Source organism: Triticum dicoccoides, chromosome 5B (genome assembly GCF_002162155.2).
Source record: "Triticum dicoccoides isolate Atlit2015 ecotype Zavitan chromosome 5B, WEW_v2.0, whole genome shotgun sequence".
NCBI classification, from domain to species: Eukaryota; Viridiplantae; Streptophyta; class Magnoliopsida; order Poales; family Poaceae; genus Triticum; species Triticum dicoccoides.
The window spans coordinates 372,306,295-372,330,163 of NC_041389.1; the positions used below are offsets into that span (position 1 = coordinate 372,306,295).

Genomic DNA, 23,869 nt, shown 5'->3' on the forward strand with positions numbered 1-23,869 from the left:
GCTTGGTTTTCTCTAGGAACGCGTTGAAGTTGAGGACTACGTTGGCCATTTAATCTACAAGACATATTGTAAAATATTTAGACTAAGTTCATGATAATTAAGTTCAACTAATCAAATTATTAATGAACTCCCACTTAGATTAGACATCCCTCTAGTCATCTAAGTATTACATGATCCGAGTTAAACTAGACCGTGTCCGATCATCACGTGAGACGGACTAGTCAACATCGGTGAACATCTTCATGTTGATCGTATCTTCTATACGACTCATGCTCGACCTTTCGGTCTTCTGTGTTCCGAGGCCATGTCTGTACATGCTAGGCTCGTCAAGTCAACCTAAGTGTTTGCATGTGTAAATCTGTCTTACACCCGTTGTATGTGAACGTCTGAATAAAACACCCGATCATCACGTGGTGTTTTGAAACAGCGAACTGTCGCAACGGTGCACAGTTAGGGGGAACACTTCTTGAAATTAGTATGAGGGATCACCTTATTTACTACAGTCGTTCTAAGTAAACAAGATGCAAAACATGATAAACATCACATGCAATCAAATAATAAACGTGACATGATATGGCCAATATCACATAGCTCCTTTGATCTCCATCTTGGGGCTCCATGATCATCTTGTCACCGGCTTGACACCATGATCTCCATCATCATGATCTCCATCATCGTGTCTCCATGAAGTTGCTCGCCAACTATTACTTCTACTACTATGGCTAACGCGTTTAGCAATAAAGTAAAGTAATTTACATGGCGTTTCTTGATGACACGCATGTCATATAAAAGAATAAAGACAACTCCTATGGCTCCTGCCGGTTGTCATACTCATCGACATGCAAGTCGTGATTCCTATTACAATAGCATGAACATCTCATACATGACATATAGATCATTCATCATTCATCACAACTTTGGCCATATCATATCACAAACCACTTGCTGCAAAAACAAGTTAGACGTCCTCTAATTGTTGTTGCAAGTTTTACGTGGCTGGATTAGGGTTCTAGCAAGAACGTTTTCTTACCTACGTTAAAGCCACAACGTGATTTGTCAACTTCTATTTACCCTTCATAAGGACCCTGTTCATCGATTCCGCTCCAACTAAAGTAGGAGAGACAGACACCCGCCAGCCACCTTATGCAACTAGTGCATGTTAGTCGGTGGAACCGGTCTCACGTAAGCGTACGTGTAAGGTTGGTCCGGGCCGCTTCATCCCACAATACCGCTGAAGCAAGAAAGGACTAGTAACGGCAAGAAAGTTGACAAATCTACGCCCACAACAAATTGTGTTCTACTCGCGCAAGAAGAACTACGCATAGACCTAGCTCATGATGCCACTGTTGGGGAACGTTGCAGAAAACAAAAATTTTCCTACTCGTTTCACCAAGATCATCTAGGAGTTCATCTAGCAACGAGTGATTAGATGCATCTACATACCTTTGTAGATCGCGCACGGAAGCGTTCAAAAGAACGGTGATGATGTAGTCGTACTCAACGTGATTCAAATCACCGATGACCAGCGCCGAACGGACGACACCTCCGCATTCAACACACGTACGGGACGGGAGACGTCTCCTCTTTCTTGATCCAGCAAGGGGAAAGGAGAGGTTGATGAAGATCCAGCAGCACGACGGCGTGGTGGTGGATGCAGGGCGTCACAGCAGCAGGGCTTCGCCGAGACTACGAGGGAGAGACGTAACGGGGGAAGATGGAGGCGCCAGGGGCTGGTGTAAAATCCCTCCTCTCCCCCCCACTATATATAGGGGTGCCAGGGGGGCGCCGGCCCTAGTAGATGGCATCTACTAGGGGGGGCGGCGGCCAAGGGGAGGTTTCCCTCCCCCCCAAGGCACCTAGGGGTGCCTTCCACCACATGGACTCTTCCATGGTGGAAACCCTAGGCGCATGGGCCTATAGGGGCTGGTGCCCTTGGCCCATCTAGGCCAAGGCGCACCCCCTACAGCCCATGTGGGCCCCCGGGATAGGTGGCCCCACCCGGTGGACCCCCGGGACCCTTCCGGTGGTCCCGGTACAATACCGATAACCCCGAAACTTGTCCCGATGCCCGAAATAGCACTTCATATATATAATTCTTTACCTCCGGACCATTCCGGAACTCCTCGTGACGTCCGGGATCTCATCCGGGACTCCGAACAACATTCGGGTTTCTGCATATACATATCTTCATAACCCTAGCGTCACCGAACCTTAAGTGTGTAGACCCTACGGGTTCGGGAGACAAGCAGACATGACCGAGACGACTCTCCGGTCAATAACCAACAGCGGGATCTGGATACCCATGTTGGCTCCCACATGCTCCACGATGATCTCATCGGATGAACCACGATGTCGAGGATTTAATCAATCCCGTACGCTATTCCCTTTGTCTATCGATATGTTACTTGCCCGAGATTCGATCGTCGGTATCCCAATACCTCGTTCAATCTCGTTACCGGCAAGTCACTTTACTCGTACCGTAATGCATGATCCCATGACCAGACAGTTGGTCACTCTGAGCTCATTATGATGATGCATTACCGAGTGGGCCCAGTGATACCTCTCCGTCATACGGAATGACAAATCCCAGTCTTGATCCATGTCACCCAACAGACACTTTCGGAGATACCCGTAGTCTACCTTTATAGTCACCCAGTTACGTTGTGACGTTTGGCATACCCAAAGCACTCCTACGGTATCCGGGAGTTACACGATCTCATGGTCTAAGGAAAAGATACTTTGACATTGGAAAACTCTAGCAAACGAACTATACGATCTTGTGCTATGTTTAGGATTGGGTCTTGTCCATCACATCATTCTCCCAATGATGTGATCTCGTTATCAATGACATCCAGTGTCCATAGTCAGGAAACCATGACTATCTGTTGATCAACGAGCTAGTCAACTAGAGGCTCACTAGGGACATGTTGGTGTCTGTTATTCACACATGTATTACGATTTCCGGATAACACAATTATAGCATGAATAAAGACAATTATCATGAACAAGGAAATATAATAATAATGCTTTTATTATTGCCTCTAGGGCATATTTCCAACAGGGCTCCGGTAATGGAGTTTACTGCTGCAGACATCTTTCAGCACTCGCCCTTCGACGACATGCTAAACTCTTTAAAGTCTCCCTCTTTATCAGGAGACTCTGGGCCGAACTATGTCTGGCTTGAGTGGGAAGAAGGTGACGAAGGAATTCGCTGCCCACCCACCACCCACTTCATCGCCACGATCAAAGATTTAACCGACGTGCTTGACTTCGACTCTGAAGACATCGACGGTATGGACGACGATGCAGGAGAAGCTCCAGAATCCCTGGGGCGCGGGACTACTACCTTGTCACACGATATATACATGGTAGATACGCCCAATAAGGACGGCAGCGATAATCCGGACGATAAAACACCCGGGCAAAAGCCAAAAAGGCAGCACAGACGCCGCTCAAAGTCCAGCAATTGCAAAAATAGCGGCAAGAGCGTAAGAAGGGTCGATATACCCGCAAACTCCGAAAGCAACAATGACCACATGGACCCAGCGATGGAGCAAGATGAGCCAGGTCATGCCAAATCAAGTTCGGAGCAAATACCCGATCACAATGATCCGGAGGGACGAGCTCATGAAGCCGCCTCAGAACAGGAAGACAGTCCGGACGACGATGCATTCATCATCCCGGACGAACAAGTGGGACGAGACAACCTCCACAGAATGCTTATGGCCACCGCAAGAAGTCTAAAAAAGCAGAAGCAACGGCTCAAGGCCGCACAGGAAAAGCTCAGCCTAAGATGGAATAAAGTGCTAGACACTGAAGAAAGATATGGCGATGACCGCCATACGAAAAGCTATCCGAAGCGCAAGCTACTGCGAGAATTCGACGACACGACCGTTCCACCAAAAGAAAATTCGACCAAGAAACCAGACGTACCGCTTCAAAACCATAACAGAGCGGCTGCGGACACTGCGCATGATCTATGTGAGCATCTGGATAAGAAGGCCGGTGCAGCCAGGTCCATCTATGGATCTAAAAGACACACCCCGGCGAAGGAATATGGTCACCCAAACGCTCATACAAGCCAGGTACCAGTCCTGAATAAACTCCGGACACAACAACAGCCGACTATATGCCACAGCGCGTCTAGATACAGAGGGGCTGCTCACCCCATGTGCTTCACCGAAAAAGTACTGGACCATGAATTCCCACAAGGCTTCAAACCTGTGAACATAGAAGCATACGACGGCACCACAGACCCAGGGGTCTGGATCGAGGATTTTATCCTGCATATTCACATGGCTCGTGGGGATGACCTTCACGCCATCAAATACCTTCCCCTCAAGTTGAAGGGACCAGCTCGACACTGGTTGAAAAGCCTCCTCGAAAACTCAATTGGGAGTTGGGAGGCACTCGAAAATGCTTTTAGGGCCAATTCCCAAGGGACTTATGTACGGCCTCCGGATGCAGACGACCTAAGTCACATAATCCAACAGCCCAGAGAGTCCGCCCGCCAGCTTTGGAATAGATTCCTCACTAAGAAGAATCAGATTGTCGATTGTCCGGACGCCGAAGCCTTAGCGGCATTCAAACACAGCATCTGTGACGAATGGCTTGCCCGACACCTCGGCCAAGAAAAACCAAGGACAATGGCAGCCTTAACAAGCCTTATGACCCGCTTTTGCACGGGTGAAGATAGCTGGCTGGCCCGTAAAGGCACTAGCAACCCCAGCACATCCGAAGTAAGGGCTGGCAACGGGAAGCCATGGCGTAATAAAAACAAATGCCAAAATAAGGAAGAGAGCCCAGATAACACGACGGTCAACGCCGGATTCAGGGGCTCTCGACCTGATCAGCAAAAGAATCCATTCAAGGCAGTAAAGAGGGATCGTCCGGTCTGAATAGAGTCCTGGACAGACTATGCCAAATTCATGGCACCCCGGAGAAACCTGCGAACCACACCCATAGAGAGTGCTGGGTCTTCAAGCAGGCCGGCAAATTAAATGCTGAACACACGGGGAGGGACACACCAAGCGAAGACGAGGATGAACCTCGCCAGCCGAACACTGGGGGACAGAAAAAATTCCCGCCAGAGGTTAAAACAGTAAACATGATCCACGCGACTCACACATCCACGAGAAGGCACGGACGTGCGCCCATAGACGCACACGATATAGAGCCCATCGTACCCACATCTCATTACTGGATGTCTCATCCGATCACTTTCGACCACATGGACGGCCGAACTAGTATTCGGTGCGGAGGATCACGGGCCTTGGTGCTTGACCCAATAATCGACGGATACTGTCTCACCTGTGTCCTCATGGATGGCGGCAGTAGTCTCAACTTAATGTACAAGGACATTGTCCGCAGAATGGGGATAAACCCATGCAGAACTAGCAAAAGCAACACCACCTTTGAAGGGGTGATACCAGGCGTTGAAGCCTACGACAGGGGCTCCGTCGTGCTAGAAGTAACATTCGGCTCCCCAGGCAACTCCAGAAGCGAAGAACTTCTCTTCACCATCGCACCCTTCCAAAGCGGCTATCATGCATTGCTTGGAAGAACGGCCTTCGCCCTCTTCAATGCATTGCCGCATTATGGCTACCTTACACTCAAGATGCCCGGTCCACGTGGTGTCATCACCGCTAGCGGAATCAAAGAGCGCCTCTCACGTGCAGAGGAACACGCGACGGCCCTGGCGGCCGGACTATAAGCGGCCTCCAATATCAGAAAACATGACTGGTCATTACGACCACAGACACGGTTAGACGAGTCCGGTAGCCCGGATAAAATTCAAATAGGGCACCGTATACGTAATCCCATAACGGAAACCAGGGGCTGTATATATTTAATACAGCCCCACACTTGGCTCGACCTTATTGGCAGGCCAACATCTTACATTTTTATTATTAATCGCATACTTACGTTGCACTCTCCTATGAGTTTTTATTTTTTTACAGACAACGTTCGCGCGAAACCCTCTCAAGATACGGCACAACAGAGACAAAGGCGCAGACGTGCAGCAGGGCCCCGTTCAACAGGTTTCTTTTTAGATTAAGCCCCTGTGTAAACCTTTTCTACTGCCTCTTGTTGTTTAACCATCCCATGGGTTCTATACCCACAGAGGATACTGGCGTTATTGGCATTTGGCCACGGCAGACTAAAATGCACGTACCTAGGAATTAAGGGTTTATAATAGGCTCTTGTCAGCCTCTTTTTCCTTTACAAAGACTGAATACCCTCGGGAGTGTTCGGCGTCACGAGTTTGTCCGTATATGCATCAGCTCTGAATCATGTCTTTGGTCAAATGTTGGGTTTGCCCGGCTCCTGGGTTTGCCACCTTACGTTCCGTTATCACCGACTAAGGCAGGCCAAAGGAGAACTACTGCGATTGTGCCCTGGTTATTCCGGATGAGCGCCTCAGTAGAGAAAGCCAAAAACTGACTGTCATGATACAGCGAGAGACTGTTCAACCACTCAAAGACTCACCGGAATCCCTAAAGATTCCTCCGCATTAACGAAGGGTCGTTTCCCGACCATGTACACACGCGCCCGTATTCGGATGCATGCGAAGGTACCAGGGGCTACATAGTAGCCCCACCATTATACTCCCATGGCTAAGCGAAAGTGTTATAGCTATATAGTCTGGTTGCCTAGTTCGACGTGTGATCACCTCCTTAATGGACCAAGACGTTGGATCAAGTGTGATTAAGCATATTTTTTGCAAACACCCCCGCATTATATGCACGGGGGCTAAAGCCAACGACTGCTATCTTTCGGACTACTTCTACATATAAAAATGGTCGCAAAGGGGATACAATCATACTTCCGGGCAAAAGTATAAACATAGCCTCATAATTAAACTAAAACATTGTTTTCTACAATGATTCGACATTATCACTCGAATACAACATTCTTCGAGCACTGCGCCTTTATTAGGCGGGCACCTTCCGTGACTTGCGCCAAGTAGTGCTCGGCCGAATATTGGCCTCCCGCCGGATCGTGGCTCGCTATTACAGTGGCATCCATATCCGTCCAATAGGCTTTAATGCGGGCTAGAGCCATCCGCGCACCCTCTATGCACGCCGACCTCCTCATGGCATCAATCCGGGACACGACCCCAAGGAATTGCTGGAACAAACCAAAGTAGCTGTCCGGCTTGGGCCCCTGTGGCCAAAGATGATCTATTACAGACCGCATTGCAAGCTCGGACAGCCTGTGGAGCTCCGCCATAGCAACCACCTTCTCATTTAGCGGCAGCGGGCGAGTGGGAGCATGGAATTGCGACCAGAAAAGCTTCTCCACTTCCTTATCACCTTGATCCTCGAAGAACTTGACAACGTCAGCTGTACTATTCGTCAGGTCCGCATACGCGTCTGTCGTACTAAAGCGCCTAGCTAGGGGCGCATACTTCGGATCCAAAAATTTCGTCCGCAGTAGGTACGAGCCCCCAGCGATGATTTTGTCGGCCTGTTGGTGTTCCTCCCGCATACCTCGGATCTCGGCCCGCATCTCCTTGGCGGCATTTAGTGCCTTGTCCAGCTCGGCCGAACTAGCCTTATTCTCCTTTTCCAGGAGCGCATACCGGTCGGCGGCATTTTTCAATTCTTTAGCCATTTTGGCCATCTTTTCGTCGCTTCGGTGATGAACAGCCTATTCGGCTCTCAACTCTTCGGCCGCCTTTAGGGCAGCCACATTGCTAGCCTGAGCTTGTTCCTTGGCCTGAGCAAGCTCCGCCCTTAGGGCCTCCATGGCAGCAACACCATCTGCAGCGCAAACACATGGCATTAATGTTATGCCCCTCTTGCATTTCCCTATACATCATAATAAGGGAAGCCGAAGCACATACCCTGTGACTCCTCCAGCCGCTTGTTCACCAGCGTGATATCGACATCAATGGATCCGATTTGCCTCCTTAGTTCGGCAACTTCAACAGACTGGTCGGCTGCCGGATCCTTGTATACCTGCACATATTAATGGTGCAACCATTAGTATATGATCCCCCGTTTGCCGCCTACGGCGAGCAACCAGGGTCTCAGGGGCTACTATCTATAGGGATCACTCCTAGCGCGCGCTTCATAATCAAAAAATTGTGCATTTTTTACTACATACCTCAAAGCCTTTGAGCAGGTTTGTAAATGCCTCATTCAAACCGCTGGTAGCGGATGAAATCTTCCTGAGCACCATGCTCATTAAAGAGCGGTGCTCCTCCGAGAGCGCGGCTCGCTCCAGACGGCCCGACAGTACGTCCGGTCGGACACTGAACTGCGTCGGACCCTTCTCATCACCCCCCGTAGGAGCCAAACGCTCCGGGCTTAGGGCGGCTGACGTGTTAGCCTCCGGCTTCGGCAGATCCGGACTCCTCCGTGACGACACCTCCGTGTCGCCCGCTTCATGAGGTGGAGAGTTGGGTGGAGTCTCACTCTCCATCATCTCCGGATGAAGGTCCCCCAAAGATGAACTCTGTTGAGAAGAGCTGCTCACCGGACTACAAAAGACGAAGTCCTGGTTATGGATCTCGGAGTAACATCACCCCTTCGAATTAATGAATAACTTACGGCTCGGTGGAGAGCTGGCCCGTTGGTGGGCACGACGTGATGAGGGCGCCCGTCGCGGCAGAGCCCCTCGGTGATGCTTTCTTCCCTTGCTTGGGCATCTCCCCCTCCAAATCTTTGGAGGTGGCCCTCTTCTTCCCGCGTGGGGAGGAGGCTTTGACCTCCCCTTCCCGGCTATCCTCCATAGGAGGGTTAGCGATTTCCCCGGTCTGGATGCGCAGCGCGTGAAGTTCGGCTTCACTGCCCTTTCCTTCGCCTTTCCCTGAAGGGATTTTGCTGAGCGCCCGGTCCAACATCTTTGCAATGGTTGGACTAGGCGAGCCTTCAAGAAGTGGCACCGGACACCTCATTCTCTTTGCCTTGTCAAGCCATTCCTGGCCGTGGAGGGATTGTTATAATAATAGTCATGATAAATATAAATGAAGTGTCCGGCTTTAAGGTTACTTACTTGGGCATCTAGGCGATTGCAGCTTAGGCCCGCATCCTCGGTGGTGTCCGGACACTTTACTTGTGGTCCAAAGAATAATTTACACATTCCTTCGAGCTTCAGGCTGAAGAAGTGCTTAATAGTCCGCGGACCCTCCGGATTGAACTCCCACATCCGGAGAGGTCGACGTTTGCACGGCAACATCCGCCGGACTAGCATCACTTGCATTATGCTGACAAGATTTATGTCCCTCTCGATAAGCTCCCGGATATGATTCTGCAGTTCTGGTACATCGCCAGCAGGCCCATAATTCTGTCCCACGTCGGTCCAAGACGCTAACTGTGACGGGGGGCCGGAGCGGAACTCGGGGGCAGCGACCCACTTTGTGCCTCTGGGAGCAGTGACATAGAACCATCTCTATTGCCATACATCGGATACTTCTGGAAAAGAACCCTCTGGCCATGGGGCATCGGCGTTCCTGCTTATTATAGCGCCTCCGCACTCCGCATGTCGCCCCTCGATCATCTTCGGCTTCACATTGAAGGTCTTCAGCCATAAGCCGAAGTGTGGGTTGATGTGGAGAAAAGCCTCGCACACAATAATGAAAGACGAGATGTGGAGGATGGTCTCTGGAGCCAGATCGTGAAAATCCAACCCATAGTAGAACATGACCCCCCTCACAAAGGGGTCGAGGGTGAGGCCTAGACCTCGGAGGAAGTGAGGAACGAACACGACGCTCTCGTTGGGCTCCGGCGTGGGGACAACTTGCCCCGAGGCGGGAAGCCGGTGCTATATATTGGCGGTCAGGTATCCGACCTCCCTAAGCTTCGCAATGTCCTCCTCTTGAATCGAGGAGGCCACCCACCAGCCTGTTGCATCGGATCCGGACATCCTGAAGGATCTGGGGTGTTGGAGCTTAGGTCTTGAGTACTGGAGCTCGAGGTGCGATAAGGAGCAGGAGAGGTGGAGAAGAGGCGTAGGCCTTGACCCCCTTTATAAAAGGGATGAATACCAAGAGTCCTCAGCGTGACCGCTTGAGACTTATCTAAAATACACGGAATCATACCAACGGTCGCCGTGGGGTCACATATGCCCATATTGATGAAAATCCCGTATTAAGGGGAACACGATCTCTGCTTTGGCAGGACGTGCCAATAAAACCGCCTCGCAACACGAGTCGAGGTGGAGCAGGAGACGCCGGACCGTGTTGGACCAGGCCACGATGCAAGGGCATGACGTATAAAAATTGCCAACAGAACAGATTTATGATATGTTCCCTACTATGGTGTGTGAAGATCATCTTGCAGATCCGGACACGGTCTACGTGTTCGATAATCATCTTGGAGTATTCGTAGGAGGAACCCGCCTTGCAATGCTGAAGACAAGACTACGCGCCGGACTCATTGTCATTGAAGCCTGGTTCAGGGGCTACTGAGGGAGTCCTAGATAAGGGGGTATCCGGACAGCCGGACTGTATACATCGTCCGGACTATATAAGCGTCAAGATACAAGACTCAAGACTTCGGCTCGTGTCCGGATGGGACTCTCCTTTGTGTGGAAGACAAGCTTGGCGATCCGGATATTATATTTCCTTCCTTGTAACCGACTCCATGTAAACCCTAGCCCTCCGGTGTCTATATAAACCGGAGAGCATGGTCCTTAGAAGGCCGATCACAATTACAATCATACCATCATAGGCTAGCTCTTAGGGTTTAGCCTCTATGATCTCGTGGTAGATCTACTCTTGTACTACACATATCTTCAATATTAATCAAGCAGGAAGTAGGGTTTTACCTCCATCGAGAGGGCCCGAACCTGGGTAAACATTGTGCCCCTTGCTTCCTGTTACCATCAGCCTAAGACGCACAGATCGGGACCCCCTATCCGAGATCCGCCGGTTTTGACACCGACATCGACGAAGGAGCTGGCCGACGAAGAGACGCGAGTCTCCCCGTGGACCAGGTGGCTCGCCTGGAGCCGTCCGACGTGTGCTGGCGTCAGGACGAAGGAGCTGGCTGGGGCGGCGACGCAGCTTCCTGCTCGTGATGGCGTTGGGAGGTGGGTGTGGGAAGCTTCGATGCCCCCGACGGTGAGACGGTGGTGGCGGCGACATGGAGGTGGCGGCGTTGGGGGAGGTGTGTCGGCACCGGCTGCTGGCAGAGGCACTGGGAATGGGCGGCGATGGTGACGCGGCGGAGGCAGGCGAGGGTTTGCTGTCGATATGGGATGAAAGAGGATGACCAATATGCCACCGACTAGCGGGCCAGGGAAGGAGTAGGCAGGTGCCGCACGCGTCTGTTTCGTGTCCACGGCGACGTAAATGAAGCTTAAAATTGGACCGGGAATGGGTCGGCAAGCGGACGCGCGTCCGTTTGGGTCAGTGTGTTGGGCCGACCTTTTTGTCCGCGCCGACCAAAACGGACGCGTGAGGACGAAATGAGTCGGCGCGTTGGAGTTGCTCTAGCCTAGACGTAAATGAGGCTTAAAATTGGACCGGGAATGGGTCGGCAAGCGGACACACGTCCGTTTGGGCCGGCGTGTTGTGCCGACCTTTTTGTCTGTGCCAACCCAAACGAATGCGCGAGGACGAAATGAGTCGGCACGTTGGAGTAGCTCTAACCTAGACGTAAATGAGGCTTAAAATTGAACCAGAAATGGATCGGCAAGCGGACGCGCGTCCGTTTGGGTCGGCGTGTTGGGCCAACCTTTTTGTCCGCGCTGACCAAAACAGACGCGCGAGGACGAAATGAGTCGGCGCGTTGGAGTTGCTCTAACCTACGGTCGGCTGTTCGGGCAAGGGTCCGTACGCAAGGCGCTCAGACAGGCAGACTCGTGAGACACAAGATAAATGCGACGCTTGTAGATGTAGACTGTCACATGAAAGTGGCACTGTCGAACAGAGACGGTGAATCAGGCAACAGCGTCATGTTTTGCTAGCCATCTGAGGAAAATTCATCATGCAACGCAATCCAGCTTTGAACAGAATCTACAGAAGAGCAGCGTGTCACACAAAAATTGCATAGGGGAAACAACCCAATAGGCCCACTGCCATAAAAATTGTCGAGACATCGTCTGGCTCTTGCATCAACTTTAAACAGACAAACCAACAGTACGAGAATGATCATAGGGAAACAACCTATCAACTGATAATGGTGTCTGGGCTCTGGAGAGCTGAAGCTCCAGTGAAAGCAACAGGTAGCACACTCGGTAGTACAAGAGCATAGAGCTATGGTCCATGGGAAACCATCAGATACACATGAATGCCGAAACTTCTGTCAGATAGCCACCAAATCTTTACTACCCAATCTCTTGCCTACACATGAGTTATGCGGAGTCGGCAGGCTTTGCCTCATCGGGCTTCTTGACAGGTACGTCGGTGGTGCCCATCTCAGCTTTGAGATCGTTGACGCTCTGCTCCAGCTCATCGATCTTGGTTCCCATTTCATCTAGTGCAATGGAGTTAAAGAAAACAGAGTATGGCAGTCCACACGCATGTCCAATTCATGCAACAATCAATTTGGCTCAAATTTGATGCACTCAAACTGAGATGGATTTTGTAAATAAAAAAAGCACATTATGCAGGGAGTACTTCTGATGTCAATATGATAGAATAGGTACTTTGATTATTTATTCTAGTATGCTTGTCACTAGCCTTGCACTGATGTAGCAAAAATCTTGGTGCACTATCAACTTATGAAGTATAAAGTTGCGCTAAACATAAGCTAATCAAACAAAGGATCTTACAAACAAAACTCAAAACTAAGGGATGCCAAACTGGAGTATACCGCTTCTAGTTTTGCTGGTGAACAACAATGTTTCTAATTTCCATGTTTATTGCCTAACGGCGTGCGATATATTGATATATCATATATGCACGTATATTTGGTGTGTTTCTGTTAATATCAAAAAGTTGATGAATGTTACGAGTTTCCAAACAAGAATTTAAAAAGAAACAGATAACATTGTAGAATACTATTTTTTATGTATCAGCATCATAAATGCATATGACATCATAATAACCTGACATCAGATATACTAGAATATAATGTTGTCCCTAGTAAATTGTGTGATGGCATAAGATAATGAACCAATGTGGCCATGAAAAAATTATTGTGGTAGAAACAAAATAATGATATTCCGCAGATAAGGATATTCTTTGACACGATGTTCTGGGACATAGACTCAAACCTTGTTTGCTGAAATCCATCATCAAGTTAATGAGTGTAAAGTGTTTGTAAAGACTCAAGAGTACATATTAACGAAAACGTATTCAAAGGCACTCACCATCTGACCGAGGAGGTTTTGCACCTGAAATAGAAAGCTTAACATCAGTACAAAGTAAAAATTATTTATTATACTGTTAGACAAAGGGATACACCTATGGTTCCTCAAAGGCGGAATAGGACTTCTTCAAAGGTTGGAAACAACTAGTACATAACTTGACTGTTAACCTCACGATCTACTACGTCAATGCTACGCCAATGTTTTTCAGCTTACTAGTTAAAATAGCAACTACTTTCAGTACTGCTAGAATATGCGAACACTCCAATTTGATGCATACAGAATGTACAAACTCATCAAAGATAATTTAGGTCTTACGTTAAGCCAATTATTCCACCAGAAGACAGATGAAATATTATTAATGTGAACGGTGTGCCTACAGTGCTATGACGCTACAAGTGTATAATATCAGTACTTACAAATGCCGTCATGTCTGTTGGGTTCTGCGATGAGGGCTCTGAATCCATATTAGCCTGTAAACAGAGATTCAGCAAATGAGTCAACAGTAATGATACTATACAGAAGAACTGCATATTGTGAAATTAAATGACTAATGTGTCAGGGTATTAACTCATAATGGGTAAGAAATATAGCACAGGTTTTAAATAGTACTAGCTCAATACCCATGCGTAGGGCGTAGCAATGACGTCAACTTTATTCTACTGGTTCGACATAGGAAAAAAGTTATTGGGTTGAGATTGAGGCATGTTGTGCAAAGGGAATCCATAGGCAAAGGTGTATGTGATTGAGATTGTGTACGGACAACTACAGGATTTCTTTCCCCAGAAACGAGAAGGTGGGGTCGGTTTCAAAAATAATAATTAGGGTTATCACGTGGTTTGGAAACAAATCAGTGGGAGGGGGGCATATCTCGCTGGGAGGGGTGGAAGCAATGGAAACGAAACCAACAAACTCTCCTTTAATAGTAGAGATTTGCAAGGTATTACATTTAATAGCAATAAAGGCATCCTGCTGAAAGAATTATTTGAAGCATCTTGACAGACGTACGTATGATAGTATGAAAAAGTAAAAGCTAGAGTGGAATATTAGTTCATATCAGCAAATGAGAAACAGTTTTAATGTTGGAATTTATTGATAGCATCCTGATTCTCAAGGAGAAGTACACGAAGCTGACAAGGAAAAGCTAGGCACACTTAAAACTCCATCACCAATCGCTTGACCAGGAATTGAGCATTCTATCCTATTTTCATTAACTAACCACTCTACTTAGTCTATTGTATTAGTACAACTTCCATATGACATAGACTGGACATTTTACTATCAATAAATAGGGAGACAAACAACAAAATAGTACACCGTAGAGGGCTTGTAGGCAAGCCTTATGAATCACTCTTCAATCTCCTAGTTTCCATTTCCCCCTCCATTCATTCTCATCAAGATCATGCCCTGGGAGTTCTTGGCCACCGCTCGCGCTTCTAGTTTCATCAGCCCTCTTACTACTGCGCATGATACTTGCCATTTCTTGTATCGTGCAGGAAGTGCTCCGCCTCATCCTATCAATGAGGACCTCGAGTTGATCCCTCAGACCATGCCTTGTCAGCCTATCCCTCAAAACCTCACAAGTAGCCTGGTAGGGTGGGATACCTCCATCCACCATCATCACAAAATAGCCGCAGGCCTCCTCTAATCTTCCCTTCTTGCAAGATAACCCATGGATCATGACAGCATAAGTTGCTGCGCCTGGGTGAAAGCCACGTGTTTCCATCCCGTCCCATACCTCAACAGCCTTATCAATCCTTCCTACACCAATCAACATTTTTAGTAACATGTTGTAAGAATGACGATCTGGCACACACAAGCCTTTATCCATTCTTGCAATAAGCCTCAAAGACTTGTTCACCTCATTCTTCTTACAATGTGCATTAAGCAGAGTGTTGTATGTCCAAACATCAGGCTTTTCCCCTCGCGTAATGATCTCACCAAGGATATTATAAGCCTCCTCAATCTCTCCCAGTTCGCACAATAACCGAATTATAGCATTATATGTGAATACATTTGGTGTGAGGTCATGCATGCGCATCCTATCTAGTACACGAAGAGCATCCTGAGCATCCTTGGATGCACAGGCAGCACGAAGGAATGGACCATAAGTAGCAGCATCTGGAACAAGCCCACGGCTCTGTTGCATATCTTTCAGATGTTCCTGCGCACGTGCAATATCACCTCCGCGGCATAAGGCATCAATCAATGCATTGTAGGCAGGCACATCAGGCTCAACACCTCTCTCAACCATTTCATCAAATAACTTTTGCGCGTTTTCCGGCTTTTCCACAACAGCCCACCCAGAGATCAGGATGGTGTAGGTCTTGGCTGAGACATCGAAATGGGTCCCCGACTCTTTGAAGAAGACCTCAGCATGATTTACAAGGCCATTATGGCACAAGGCGAATAGCAGCGAGTGGAAATCGGCCAGCGTTGGGTGGAAGCCGAACCCCGCCATGGAGGAGAAGGCCCGGATCGCATCACCCGGGAGAAGCGCACGTGAGTAAGCACGGAACAACCGCGGGAAGAGGTCCCGCGAGAGCGCAGCCGGTGGGAGGTCAGACAGCAGCGAGCGCAGGAGCGGGAAGAGCCGCGCACCAGCGAGCGAATTGGCCAGGATGAGGAGCGAATCCGGCAGGTGAGAGAACCCGGGCAGCCCCGCGGCAAAGAGGAAGAACCGGAGAGACGGCACGGGGAGGTGGCGGCACCGGCGTAGCACCGCGGCCGCCGCGTCGGGGGTGATGCGCGGCGCGAAGCCGCGGAGCGCGGCGGGGAGGTCGTGGCGCGGGCCACGGAAGTCGCTGAGCACGCGGCTAAGCGTGCTCACGAGCCCTGGGTCGACGTCTGGGCCCGGATCCGGGGACGGATCGTGGGGCGAGGCGGTGTGGAAGCGGGGGAGGGGGAGGGGGCGCCAGCTGCGAGGCGCGAGGCGGCGTGCCGCGGCGAGCGATCTCGCGGCGGCTTGCATCGGTGGGGCTGCGGTAACAGCGGATTCGCGAGTAACGTAAGGATGCACGCGTGCTAGAAAGCAATAAATGGATGTGAGAGCAGGGGGGGTGAAGGGGCTTACCGAGGAAGTTAGGGTCGCCGGGGGAAGAGGAGGTCGCCGCCGGCCGGTGGATTCGGAGGAGGTCGCGGTCGAAACGAAGGGAGAGGAGGGCCTGAATGGGGAAGTGAAACGAGTCAGGAAACTTGGGCTTGTAGAAGGACAACAATACGGCGACGGTGAGACGAGGTAGGTCCATGGACCTTGTGCCTGTGTACGAAATCACTAATTGAGGATTCTAATTTAAAAAAAAAGAAACTAATTGAGAGTACTGCAGAGATCACTCACATCTTTTCACAAGTGACGCACTGTCGCAACATGAGAGTTTTCCATTTTTCCGTAGATCCGTTTATTTACAACATTTTATCTCTTAAACCGTGCGTTCAAATCTTGGATTCCTTGCTCCGAGATACTCAAAACTAGATCCAGTGTTAATAGGTTTGACAAACTTTTTTTTTCAAAAACCACACGAAAAAAATGGAGCACGGTTAATGTGACGCATTGGCTAGTAGAGCTTATTAAAGTGTCAAAATCCGATGAGACGTCAGTCAACAATATTAGCTTTTATTTTTGTTTTAAATTGTTAATACGTGAAATGCTAATCTAACAAAATAAAATGTTGTACTTTTTGTTGTGCACTGTACATGCTGAAGAACATCGAATTATTTACGGGAAAAAATATGAGAATGCAATATGACCAAGTACATAGAGTAACACCTAAAATTCTGTCATTTTCTGAAACTTATGAAATGATACTAACATATCTTCGCATGCAGTCCTACGTCGACAAATTCAGAAGAGAGCTACCTGTTGTGCTTGTCGATTCACCCTACAACAAAATGAAATACAGGAAAATGTTCAAGCAATACCATGATAGGCTATCAGATGCAGCTGTGGTTGAAGACGATGAAGATGCAAGCAGTTATTCGAGCAGTGTGGTTCATTCTTACATGTGGAGTGTACCCTTGGCCATAAAGTGATAGAGTAGGGCGTGGTTGGGTTTTAGTCCCGAAAAAGGATTTCTAGCAGTGTTCTTAGTCCATTGCGGATGAGTCAAATTGTAAAACTTCAATAATATCGGTTACAATACTTTGCTTGAAATAAATTTGGTCTCTACGGGAGCTCATAGAAATCTATATTTGCTTTTTACAACCATGTGATAGTAACAGTGTCTGGGCAAGGTTCAGACCAATTATAGTGCACGAGCAACCCTAGAATAATAATGGGTTATGATATGTTTATTTTCATACAAGAGAAGCATGAGCATAGCCTCACAATAGAAGGAAAAATAATGCATGAGTCAACACGGAATCTCAACTATCCCAGGAAATGACACAACTAATGTCTCGTAGGCAGGCCGCAAAGTCAATAAAAGAGAGTATAGGATAACAAGAGTAAAGCACGTACCATATGGGGCCTCTGCAGGTGCTGCAACGACCATGGTGTGGCATGGTAGGGCGTGCGCTGAATTGAAGGGATCACCTTCAGGAGCACAATGGGGTGGCCATGGTACATCCATCCTGCCTCAGGAAATCACATAGCATGTTCTATCATAACCCTGCAAAACAGAGAAAAAATTACTACTTGTACTAACCTTGTCAAATGTGTACATGTAACAAACGTTGGGCATAACTAAACACAGAAGAACGAAATGCAACATATGCAAGTATCGAATGCTTATTCTTTTCTCTTTGCTTTTTGCGAGGATCATTACTCTGTCTTTAACAAGGCTAAAACATCATAATAAGAATTAACACTAATCTTCAAACGGTGGATATCCCATGTGAATTTAAATTTTTTTATAAAGCGCATGCCAAATCTGTTGATCCCAGTCCAGCAATTGCACAAGAAGAAGCGATCATCGTAAATATTGAGTAACATAAGCTATGAATTGTTTATAGTACATTTCAAAATTATTAGATTTATCATCTCTCTTGATCTCCAAATCTCACCCATCAGCCAATTGAAAGAATAAATGTTGAATTAAATGTATAAGTGTATGAATGCAAGGATTGAACTTTCATAGATCTTGCAGTCGGGGCTGGACGAATGGGGTTGGCCATTGAGGCCGTCCGGCTTCATCCAGTCCCGCAGTACCCCGTCAGCAACGAGCCTTCGGATTAGATGCATGGCTAGATCAAAGTTGCACCCATGACGAAGAGGTGATGTAGACGACGCAAACAACCAAATGAGGTGTGGGAAAAATGTTGCCTATAACCTTGTGGCTATAGGCACCCGCATGGAGGACTGGGAGGTGGGATGGCGCCGAATCTTTGCCGGTGGCCGCCGCAGGGAGGGCATTGAAAAGGTGGTGCGAGATTGCGAGGGAATTGGGGTGGGGGAGGGAGGGGCCGCGACGTGCGGCTAGATCCTGCCGGCGAGGAGTAAAATCCTAGCGGTGGCGAGGAATAAACCCTAGCGAACGGGATAAAATCGAACTGAAAATACTCCTCAAATTCGTACCGAGAATACCCTTCAAATATTTGCGAGGGAAAATTTGATCAGTTCAAAATAATTTTTTCTTCTGAAAATGCCCTTCGACTTTTAATATAATACACGTGACATCTGAATCTGGACCATCGAATCAGCTCCGACGGACGGTCCACATCAACCGGATGGAGCGTAAAAGGACTCCTATAATATAGTCATTTTAATGTTGGAAAGTCTAATGCTCGGGATTCTCGCAAAGAAGAACTATGATTTATGAAGACGGTATACTCCTGCTGGTACATTCAAGTACCTCATTTGGTATAATATACTCCGATCTCATCTCCACTAACCTCTCTCTCACTCTCCTCCATTTGGAAACTAGTCGCCAGATCCAAGTCTGAGCCCCCATTCCTCTCAGCAACGAACGATCTACCTAAAGATAGCCAAGCTTCCTCGGCTGCCATGGGTGCCTCCACACCTCGCCACCATTCCAGCTCCTGGCGGCAGAAGCTTCCACGCCTCACCAAGAAGATCCTCACATTGTCGCTCTACGCCCTCGTCCCTCTCGCCGTCCTCCACTACCTCCTCTCCCCTCCTCCCGTCGCCGTCCCCTCCTCCACATCCACCTCGCCGCCCCACGGTAACCATCTCAAAGACTCGAGACCCGCTGATCCATCGCCATTGTAGATGCGGGACGGCACAATGACGCTATTTTTGTTGTTCTTGGTTTGTAGATGGGAATAAGCAGCAGGGTGCTGCAGGGGCGGCCTCAAGAAAGCAGGGGTCAACGGCACCGGCGCCGCGGTGCGACTACTCGGAGGGGCAATGGGTGCGGGACGCGGCGGGGCCGCGGTACAACGGGACGAGCTGCGGCGCGACGATCAAAGACGGGCAGAACTGCATGGCGAACGGGCGACCGGACACGGGGTACCTGAACTGGCGGTGGCAGCCGCGCGGGTGCGCGCTCCCGCCGTTCGCGCCCGCGGAGTTCCTGGAGCAGGTGCGCGGCCGGCACGTCGCGTTCGTCGGGGACTCGCTCGCGCGGAACCAGTGCGAGTCGCTGGTGTGCCTCCTCGGCTCGGAGTTCCCCGCAGAGCTGGTCCTCGACGGCGGCGAGGAGCGCAAGTTCCGGCGGTGGGCGTTCAGGTCCCACAACGCGACGGTGTCGGTGTTCTGGTCGCCGTTCCTGGTGAACGGCACGGAGAAGTCGTCGGCGCCGGGCGGGCCCGACCACAACAAGCTGTACCTCGACCAGCCGGACGAGCGGTGGGTGGCGGAGCTCCCGGGCATCGACGTGGTGGTGCTCTCCATCGGGCACTGGTTCATGCACCCAGCCATGTACTACGAGCACGGCGCGGTGATCGGGTGCCACCACTGCCCGGAGCCGAACCGCACGAACACGGGCTTCTTCGGCGTGTTTCGCCTCGCCGTCAAGAACGCGCTCCGCGAGGTCATCGCCCGGGCAAGGGCCAGTCCCGGGAGGGAGAAGCTGGCGATGGTTGCGACGTTCTCGCCGGCGCACTTCGACGGGGAGTGGGACAGCCCGGACGCGTGCGCGCGCACGGAGCCGTACGCGCCGGGGGAGAAGGAGATGCTGTACATGGACAGAGAGATGTGGCGGACGGAGGCGGAGGAGGCCGCGACGGCGGCCGCGGAGGCCACGGTGCGCGGGTCGGCAGTGACGGTGGAGGCGCTCGAGGTGACGAGGCTGGCGGACATGCGCGCCGACGGGCACCCGGGCGCGTACATGAACGCGTCCCTGTTAGCCGGCGCCGGCGGTGAGAAGAAGAGGGAGCGGGTGCCGAACGACTGCGTGCACTGGTGCCTCCCGGGCCCCATCGACACGTGGAACGAGATCCTGCTGCAGATGGTCAGGCGATGGAGCGACGCCTCCTCGTCGGCCAGAGGATACCACTGAAACTCGACCGTAGTTTGGCACCAGTAGTGGTTACTCTTCATACATTCGAAAAACTGAAACGAAAGATACAGAAATTCCGCATATGTTTGTAGAAATTCATACGAAAACATCGGTTTGTCCATCAGTGATTCTGTGCTTGGTTGGTGCTTGGTGGTGAGTGCATCGGCGCTCCGCGGGCGACAAGGCTCGTGATACGGCGTCAAATGCGGATCGTGGGGAGGTGTAGCGCGGTTTGCATTTTCCATTCCATTCAACAATGGTTCCCCAGAAAAGAAGGGCATAGCCATTCAATAATCGCAAGAGTACGACGCATAGAGAGAGTGGCAGGAGCAGGTACACCCGCAGATCGATCCTAGTGAGCCAGGCCGGTGGTGGCGTGGTGCGGAGTTGACGCCGTTGCGGATCCCGGGTGCGGCGTGGCCTCTGCCCACACGGTACCCAAGGAGCACAACCACCGACAGTGTTCAAGGAGTACGCAGTTAAAAAATCCGTAGACGGAAACAACGTTGAGTAAAAATACAGTAATAAAAATTTCGAAACACTGAAAGAGTTTTCAACTCAAGGAGTACAATCACCGACAGTGCATTGCAATAAACTTGAGAGCAGGTTCCAGATTCCCCTGATGAACTCGTTGAACTGCGCGAACGGAAACAAAGAAATGTCGTATGATGCCCTTGTTAAATATGATTGTCCATTTCAGGTTGGTCAAAAGTCACGGCAAGCCCTGCAAATAACCAGTCACGAAGATCTGTGCAACTGAATGTGCTTTCATAGTGGCACTCCCACGTGAGAGGCAAGCTTTAAAATATGACAACTTTTTCAGACTTAGACTGGTCATAGTGGGGAGTAACTTAGAGTAGTAACATGCATACTTTACTGCTCTATGTTACTACCCTTATAGTGGGAAGTGTCATATATGTAGTAATATACATATGCTCATTTATTGTCTTGTAGACTCATTTTACATTGAAAAGCGCTATGTGATGGTGCGTCTTTGATTACAGCAACAATAACATCATCAATATGAGCATATCGCTGATTACCAGCAGCTCCTATGACTCGAATACACATCAATTTTCGAGCTCCACTATTATCTGCTACATTTAAAAGGGTCTGAGGTTGAATCATATTATTTTGATTTCAATTTGTTATTTCAATGCAAAAGGATGAAAGAAATATTGTCTTTCCAGAAAGAAAAACCAGGCATTTTTTTTATCTTCCATACCCCTTTTAGGGTTCTATATCTCTAATCATATTAGGTTACTCTATTTTCCTCTCTCCTCATTAACTACTTGCCACATCAATATTTTTGCTTATGTGGCATCTATGTTACTACCTATGTTACTCCCACTATGACCAGCCTTAGACAATTATATATATTAGAAAAAGTACATTTTTCATCGTTCAACTCTTGACGGAGTCTAGATTTAGTCCTTCAACTATAAAACCGGACAACTTGCACCTTAAACTTTTAATACTGGACAAATTTCGTCCCTCAACATAACTGAAGCGGTTTTCGAGCTGACTTGCATGTTTTTGACTGGCCATAGTCCAGGTGGCAGTATTTTTCTATCCTACTCGTCCTATCTCTTCTTCTCTCCTTACCTCTCCTTATCTCTCTAACTGGCATTTCATCAAGCACTTAGAGTGCACCGGCTGGACAAGCGCTCCGGTGGCATGCTAGGATGTCGACAACGATGATGCCGAGCCAACGCTCGAGGGGCTCTGAAACGGCCGTGTCTCGGTCGCTATGTCGGTCGGTGTCCTTGTTCCTGTGCCGGCTGGTGTCCTCATCGGGAGCAGCATGGGTTGGTCGTAGCGGCATAGGCATCCACCACGGCTCGCCATGTCCAGATGCTCCACCTCGCCGTCCTAGTAAACCACACCAAAGGAAAAAGACGCCGGAGGCCCTAAATCGCCGACGCCCAAATCGTATTCCACGACTCCGGTGACTGCCGCCGCGCCGCGAGATCCTTGTCCGGCAAGCTCCAGTTCTTCCTATCAGCTTCCTAAGCTCCCCATGGTCCTAGTGAAGCCTCGCACGTCCTCCCCAAGAAGCCCCTTCTCCACGAGGTCACCCAGTCCGCGAGCCCGCGCTCTACCACCCGCTGCCGTCGACGCAACCGTCGCTTCGGTGCTTATCCGCCGCGTCTGAGCACGCGTACGTGCTATAGGTGAGCCCACTGTCATTTCTCCCCTCTCCATGAGCCACCCCATGTCATCTAGCTCACTGCCCGCATAGCGTTGCCCGTCGCCTCCACTGGACGTCGGCGGCGGCGAAGCTCTGGCCATTACGCGTGCCCCTGCTTGCTTTTCCAACCGCGCGGACACCTAGCTCGCTCCAGGCATTTTTGCAGTCTCTCCTCGCTAGCACCCGCATCATCCAGAGCACTGCCGCCGGCGCAAGCTAGTTTTTTCCCGAACCAAAGAGCGATTTACCATCTCTTTTCCCATGTTGGCTTGGCTGGTCAAAGCCAGTCACACTACAAGAAAAAGACACATCCGTGACATTTTGGTCCGAACAAATTTTTTTGTGTCATGCTTATGACACTTCTATGACGATAATTGTGAGAAAAACACGTATCATCATAGATGTGGTGGGCTCCTACTTCTATGACAAAAAATCATGACAGAAAATTGGTTTTTCGTCCTGGGCGGGCCGGAGACGTAGCTGCATGACATTCTTTGGGCCGTCCATGACGAAAAAATCATGGTAGAAGTGAGGGCGAGTAAAATATCATGGAGTTCCCACTTACGGTGGGTGATCGGGGCCGAGCGATGCATGGAGGGATTGCGCATTTTTCTCGTACATGTACGCGCGTGTGTGCGAGGCGTTGGGCTCTAACTGAACCCGAGCGAGGCGTTCACTTACTGAACCCGAGCGATTGCACTGGCTACGCGTTACTGAACCCGAGCGATCTATCGATCCCTGACTGGTAACCGAACTCGATCGAGCGATTCCTTCGCTACTGCTGCTAACTGAAGCCGATCGAACCTGCTGCCTCTTGATGAACAATCAGCGTTGTTGGGGGTTGGATGAATAGTTTCCGGTGGGGGTTGGATGAACAGAGCCCCTTGGTAGTAGTAGGTTGTTGCCGCTGGATGAACATGACCCTGTGGTAGTAGTAGGCAGTTGCCGCTGGATGAACAGGACCCCAAGGGAGGCCGTGAAGGGTGGATGAACAGACCACATGGAGGCTCCATGAACA

At 49.7% G+C, this 23,869-nt stretch overlaps 2 protein-coding genes across 3 annotated transcripts; one reads left to right on the forward strand and one right to left on the reverse strand.

The window, feature by feature from the left end:
- Positions 1-11,984: 11,984 nt before the first annotated feature.
- Positions 11,985-16,464, reverse strand: LOC119309224 (heat shock factor-binding protein-like). Of its 2 annotated transcripts, none has more exons than XM_037585259.1 (5): positions 16,337-16,464; positions 13,683-13,736; positions 13,267-13,290; positions 13,136-13,178; positions 11,985-12,431 (listed from the first exon to the last, which is right to left on the reverse strand). In XM_037585259.1, exons 2-5 carry the CDS (start codon positions 13,728-13,730, stop codon positions 12,307-12,309), a joined length of 240 nt encoding a protein of 79 aa, XP_037441156.1. In that variant the 5' UTR covers positions 13,731-13,736; positions 16,337-16,464; the 3' UTR covers positions 11,985-12,306. The 2 variants fall into 2 exon arrangements, with proteins under 2 accessions (XP_037441156.1, XP_037441157.1); XM_037585260.1 differs by lacking the exon at positions 16,337-16,464 and adding an exon at positions 15,125-16,249.
- A 2,614-nt stretch (positions 16,465-19,078) lies between these two features.
- Positions 19,079-20,771, forward strand: LOC119305540 (protein ALTERED XYLOGLUCAN 4-like). Its single transcript, XM_037582037.1, has 2 exons — positions 19,079-19,382; positions 19,477-20,771. Exons 1-2 carry the CDS (start codon positions 19,205-19,207, stop codon positions 20,658-20,660), a joined length of 1,362 nt encoding a protein of 453 aa, XP_037437934.1. The 5' UTR covers positions 19,079-19,204; the 3' UTR covers positions 20,661-20,771.
- Positions 20,772-23,869: the final 3,098 nt, after the last annotated feature.

What these genes read in the sequence shown, in the direction of transcription:
- LOC119309224 (XM_037585260.1), bottom strand. Translation starts at nt 16,234, where the DNA reads ATGCAAGCCGCCGCGAGATCGCTCGCCGCGGCACGCCGCCTCGCGCCT. An exon ending in CACATTGTAAGAAGAATGAG is followed by an intron (nt 13,737 to 15,124) that starts GTGAACAAGTCT and finishes CTCTGTTTACAG; the next exon opens with GCTAATATGGATTCAGAGCC. An exon ending in AAAACCTCCTCGGTCAGATG is followed by an intron (nt 13,179 to 13,266) that starts GTGAGTGCCTTT and finishes GATGGATTTCAG; the next exon opens with CAAACAAGGTTTGAGTCTAT.
- LOC119305540 (XM_037582037.1), top strand. Translation starts at nt 19,205, where the DNA reads ATGGGTGCCTCCACACCTCGCCACCATTCCAGCTCCTGGCGGCAGAAG. An exon ending in ATCCACCTCGCCGCCCCACG is followed by an intron (nt 19,383 to 19,476) that starts GTAACCATCTCA and finishes CTTGGTTTGTAG; the next exon opens with ATGGGAATAAGCAGCAGGGT.